This window comes from Convolutriloba macropyga, chromosome 1 (genome assembly GCF_964194025.1).
Source record: "Convolutriloba macropyga chromosome 1, txConMacr16.3, whole genome shotgun sequence".
Lineage (NCBI taxonomy): Eukaryota > Metazoa > Xenacoelomorpha > Acoela > Convolutidae > Convolutriloba > Convolutriloba macropyga.
In genome coordinates, this window is record NC_134468.1 from 74,442,360 (window position 1) to 74,448,359 (window position 6,000).

Genomic DNA, 6,000 nt, shown 5'->3' on the forward strand with positions numbered 1-6,000 from the left:
CCTCACACCATAAATATAAGTATAAGTCTCCAAGACAGTTTGTGCTGAAACAGACCTGAAAGGCTCTAAGAGCACATAATGCCCGCTGGGCGCTACCTGTTTAAAAAAAGACCGACAGGACTAATATAATTGCTACAAACTTCGTTTGAGAGCAATTAATAAATAATTAATTACTGAAACTGGTGGTTTCAACAAAGTAATTTGTCTCAAATTCCGATGTTTAACGGTTGTTATGCATGTTTTAGAGTTTTGATTTTACCATGAAGCTTCGACATAATTTATCATTTTTACATAAGTATGTTTGATACGTTAACACAAATTGTTTAAATGACGTATAATCACGAGAAATTTATTAGATCAATTCAGAAAACATAACATAATTACATACAGATAAAAACTTGTCAGTGTTCGGTTAGCAACTCTAATTTGAGTCCCACGTGAAGCCTCTTTAGATTGGTCATGCCTCCATCAATTTACGGAAAAGTTAGCATGGTGAAATTAACAATTTTATAAACAAACTAAACAGATATTCAACTCAATTTACCAATGCTCATAAAAAACTGACCTACTTGATCCAGAATAGACTGTGTAAGAACCCTTCTGGGGTTTTCTGAATTGATCTATTTCCGTTCAAAAAAATAAACGTTCAGTTCGAAAAATTGCAGAGAAAATTACCTGATTTTGAGGAGCATTTTAAAAAGATCTCTATTTCTGTTTTCTCTAAAATTTATACGAGTCGACAAAAATTTGACAAAGTTTTTACTGCTCTAAATCAAGAAAAATCTAGGGAAAGTCTATCTAGAATACTTAGTAAACCTAATAGGCGCTAACTTACTTTTGAAGTTCAGCATACAATAGAAAAACTTGCTCAAAACGAAAAAGGCGTGACCAAGTTGAACAGATTTTGCATGAAACTCAAGTTACTTCTTTTATTGGAAAAGTGGCACATTTCTATCAGAGTTTTTACCCAATACTTTTGTTAATAATGTAGAGCTAATTCATTTTTATCAAATTTATTAATAAACATTTCAAGAAACTGTGGATCTTTTCCGTTATTGCCCCCATGTATGTTAGTCGATGTTCACCCCCCCCCCCCCCCCCAAACACATTTTCTTCTTTATAACAATTTTCTTTAATGGTTAGTAAATTGTATACTGAAGAGTAAAAGTAGTAAGTTAGCACCTCTAGTTTTAGGAAGCAACAATTCAATTTTCGAAGCAATATTACTCAACTGGAAATCTTATTCCAAAAAAAATTTACGCCAGTGAAGTATCAAATTATTTTTGTCATATTTGTATTATTCCAAAACTTCGCTGTTGTGGTATTTTGTAAAAGCGCATTATTTGTATATACATATGTATATTGTATTGAAAACCATTCATTTCTATATCAAATGTACGCTCGTTGACAAAAGTAAACCCACAAAAACTATTTTATCTGGTGAAACTTCTCTTTAAGCCAATTTCAGACAGAGTATTATTGGTGGGTACTTTTGATTTCTTTATCAATCGACGCATGTTCGTCAGAAGTTTAGTAGATCTTAACTCACAAAATATGATGAGCTTAATTACAAAAAAATCCAGGTAGAATTTCGCCAGTTTTCTGTAAATAGTAGTGACTTGAGTTCCACGTGAAATCTGTTAAACGTGATCATTAAGTTGTTGATCTCACAATGAACATTTTTGCTTGAACTGAGGGAGGCATGAGCACGCTGAACAGATTTCACGTGGAACTCTATTCACTGCTGCTTACAGAAAACTGGCAAACTTTTATCTGGAATTTTTCTGTAATTAGGCTTATCAGTTTTCGTGATTTAAGATCTACTAAACTTCTGATGAATATGCGTTGAGTGATATAAAAATGAAAAGAAAACGCCAATATTACTTTGTCAAATTGTTGAATAATTGGCCATAAAATCAAGCAGTTTACCATGTAAAATTGAATGCTATGCGTTTCGTTTACTTTGGTCAACCAGTGTATTTCAATTTTACTTTCCGTTCTTAGTTGAAAGTTTTTTGTCTTACCTTTGATCGCGCGATCATCTCTTAATGGAAACTGCTTGCGATTTTTCAACAAAATTTAATGATCATTTCAACTTGAGCATGCAAACTTCTATTGCATCCAATTAAATGAATGTGAACAAACTCTGACTCTCAATTTTAAGAGATGTTATTGTCGTGAACACATTTCCTTCAGTTTATTTTAAAGTGCTGTTCACATTTTTAATTAGAATGGTTCAAAATGCAAAAAGGCGCATGAAATCAAGAAATTTGTCGTGAAAAATGAATTCTCTTACGAGATATTACAGAGAAATAATTTAACTAAATTGGCGATTCTATCAAAGCTACTTTATTTACACATCTGTAAATTCTATTAATTACCGATTTATCAATTGTGACAAAAAAGGCACACCATCACCGAACCGACAAGTTTTTAAATTATAACTTAAATTTGACCGAAACTCAAGGAATGGTTGTTACAGAAATATGTCATTAAGTTTTATCCTTCTATATTAATAAGGCGGCTCGGTAATGTGCGATCGCACATAGGGTTCCGACCCCGCACATCCACAATTTTGGCTTAATTGTCTACCAAATGAGGAACAGATAGAAAAACACAAAAAATTCAAGTATTTTTAAAAAAAAACTGGTGTATGAACGAAAAGATAGCCTCCAAAGCAATTAACTCAGTAGAGTAAAAAATGATGTATTAGATTGATGAGATACGCCTGTATTAGGAAAGCGAGCGAAGACGAACGGCAAAATCAAACCACAACAACAAACATTAATTACATCAAAAAATTTTTGTCCGTTTTAAAAACCAAAACTTAATAACAAAGTCAAAATAGCGTCAGATAAAACTAAAAATAAACAAAATAAATTAGAACTCACCAGAATAAAATTGGTTATTCACCAGTTCATAATAAAGCTTGGTAACAGTTAGACAAAAAAGAACAGAAACTTTAAAGCTAGAAAATTCGCTGAAAACAATTAATTTCGAAGTAATGAAAACCGTTAGGAATCAACTAAAATTTCCCATAGGTTAACAATTACCAATATTTCTATAGAAGGGAATTAAGAATTCTTGGTATTCAATTTTTGTGCAATTAAAAAAAGAACAAATAGACAACAAACTAAAAATCAATTAAAACATGCCAGAAAATGCTTTGGAAGCCAAAAAGCCATACTTTGGCCCACAAAACATGTTCAATTTCACCATCTGCGAACACCGATACTGTATTATCTGGCCCCTCATTATTGAAAATAAGCAACAATTAGACAAAAAAGAAAAAAAAATGCAAAATTATGTAATACTTGTTTTCTTTGGAAAAAAATTTATTTCCAAAGACATGAAAGCCATTAATTGCATAATGAAAAAGTTGAATAGGTTCGTCCATTCTTCCACAGGAAGCCTTTGAGACCTGTAATTATCCAGAATATGTCTTTTGTCTACAAAAACAAGGTCAAATATGACAAAAATCAGAAAATCGTTTACTTTTTTTTGTGAAAAACCCATGTGGAAGCCAGTAAAGTCATAACGAAGTCTCTTAAAACATTAGATTTTGTGACACCAATCCCTTTTGACACCTTCCCCTGAAATGTATTATTTGACTCTCATTAAAGAAACTAGGTAACAATTAGACCAAAAAGAAAAAAAGCAAGATTATGTAAAACTTGTTTTTATCGAAAAAAATTTATTTCCAAAGACACGAAAGCCATTAATTATAAAATGAAAAAATTGAATAGGTTGGTTTACTCCTCCAAAGAAAACCCTTGAGACCTGCAATTAACCAGAACCTGTCTTGCGTCTATAAAAAGTCAAATGTGACAAAAATCAAAGATTAATTTACTTTTTTTGTGAAAAACCAGTGCCGAAGCCATTAAATTCATAACGAATTCTTTAAAAACATTAGATTTTTTGACACCGATCCCTTTTGACACCTTCCCTTGATTTTGTCATCTCAAAACTTTAATTAACGAGACCGACCAGGTAACAAACGGACAATAAAAGGAACAAAATTGCGAAGTTGAAATGTTTTTTTTATTTTGGAAAACAATTGTTTTCAAAAACATGAAAGCCATTATCTATCTTCTAATATCAGAACGTCGCCTCATCTACTCGTCCAGGAAAAGCAAATGAAACTGGGTCATTGTACAGGAAATTAAATACGAGTAAAAAGACAAAGTAAAAACGACACTTAAAGACAAAATTAAAAAATTCAAATAAATTCTTCGAGAAAGTATTGTCGAAGCGGTAAAGAACCACAATCTATATCATTAAGGATTTAAATATTATCAATTGTGCGTTATTTTGAACACGAAAAATGTGACATATGAACTAACAATTGCGTGATAATTTGACAAAATTAGAAAACACGAAAGTGGGCAAATACCTAAAAATTAAAAAAGTTTGTGAAATCTAGTAGTATCAAAGCCAGAACACCATATCTTCAGGCGTAAAACCGCAATGAATACTAAATTTGAATTCAGCAGAAAAAAGGAGCAGTCTTTGGTTGCTGACACTCAGCTAGACTGCAAGAAGACCAAAGTATGAGAAAAACGGAGGCAAAGTTCAATAAGCCATTTTTTATTTAAATATCAAATATTTTAAAAGTCAAAACGACCATAAATAACCACAAGCAATCAGCTAGATAATTAATTTCAACCTAATTAGGAAGCCAATAGGACCTATCACTAGTGAGCTTTGATTTGAAATGTTCTGTTATTTAATTAATATAAAAAATAAATCAAATTTTTTTTATAAAAAACCGACTGATGACAATCCGAATTATTTTTGGATTGTAACTGTCCAGGATTGGTACAGAACTAGTCCTGCTAGTGTTGATTGTCCATTAGGAATATTTTAATTTCGGAATGTCATTGATATAGATATTTTGTTTGTTAAAAAATCAAAAGTAAATGCTGCGTTTTTGATAATCAACGAATAATGTTAGCAAAAAACGGCAAAGTTTTTTTTTACAGATCACTCTCAACGGAAGTTGAAGTAGAATTAGCCCTCTTTTCAGTGTACAAACATTGTGTTAGTGATGTTTGGGTGTGCACTTCCAGCAAATTTTATCAGAGTGGACTAAAGAAACTTATTTCGTGCTGTTTTTGATGAAAAAGTCTGAATTTTGTGAAATTTTTAGCCGAAGTTTGTGACAAAAAAAAATCAATGAAAATAACCGACAATGTAATTTGTGTTTAAACGTAAAATCAACAACAGTTTCATGAACAAATTCATTAAATTTTATCAAAATTGGCGAAATTTTAGTCAAAAATTCCGAAAAATGTGAATGAAATCAACGGAATTCACTCTATTTTCTCGAAAGTTTAAACCTCGATATCTCCCTGTCAAAAACGAAAATCAAAAAAATCTTTTTAATTCCATATTCTACGCTGGACAAGCTTCCTAAGGATACCAGTCTCAACTCTACGATGAATATATTGATCGGCCAAAATTGACTGAACAAAAAAAAACCCAGTTGAGTATATAGTTCCTCCGCCCTCAAGAGGGGTCGGAACAATTATGAACTGCCATTTTAACAGTGATACTAAGGAGAACAACTATGGTTCTAAGTTGACCAGAGTTGTGCGTTAAATTGCTAGTTTGCTGTAACGGCTCTCTCACAACTAAACTGTAAAACATGTAAAGCATGGAAATTAACCCAAATTATCGGTCACTTTGCTGAAACTTTGCAAATTATCGGTCACTTTGCAAATTATCGGTCACTTTGCAAATTATCGGTCACTTGCGTAAATATTCGATAGGAAACTCGGCAGTGGTAACTCCGTTGCTGATTTGTACTTCAATGACAATTTTCTTCAAACTAATAAGTTTACAACACAATACGAACCACAATACCATTTCACAGAGGCAAAAAATTTTTCATTCAAAACAAACAAAACTTAAATAATGAATGATGGTTTTGAGCAGTCGAAATGCCTGTTTAAATTAACGATTTCTCGTAAAAAAAAGTGCCTATGCTATTGCTGGCGA

The 6,000-nt window shown here is 31.9% G+C and overlaps 1 protein-coding gene across 2 annotated transcripts in view; it reads right to left on the reverse strand.

The window, feature by feature from the left end:
* Positions 1-2,113, reverse strand: part of LOC142351456 (uncharacterized) — a 285,637-nt gene extending 283,524 nt beyond the window's left edge. For both annotated transcript variants that reach the window (XM_075403485.1, XM_075403476.1), the window contains exon 1: positions 2,025-2,113. In XM_075403485.1, coding sequence (XP_075259600.1) covers positions 2,025-2,042 — 18 coding nt within the window. In that variant the 5' untranslated portion in view covers positions 2,043-2,113. The remainder of the gene's footprint in view (positions 1-2,024) is intronic.
* Positions 2,114-6,000: the final 3,887 nt, after the last annotated feature.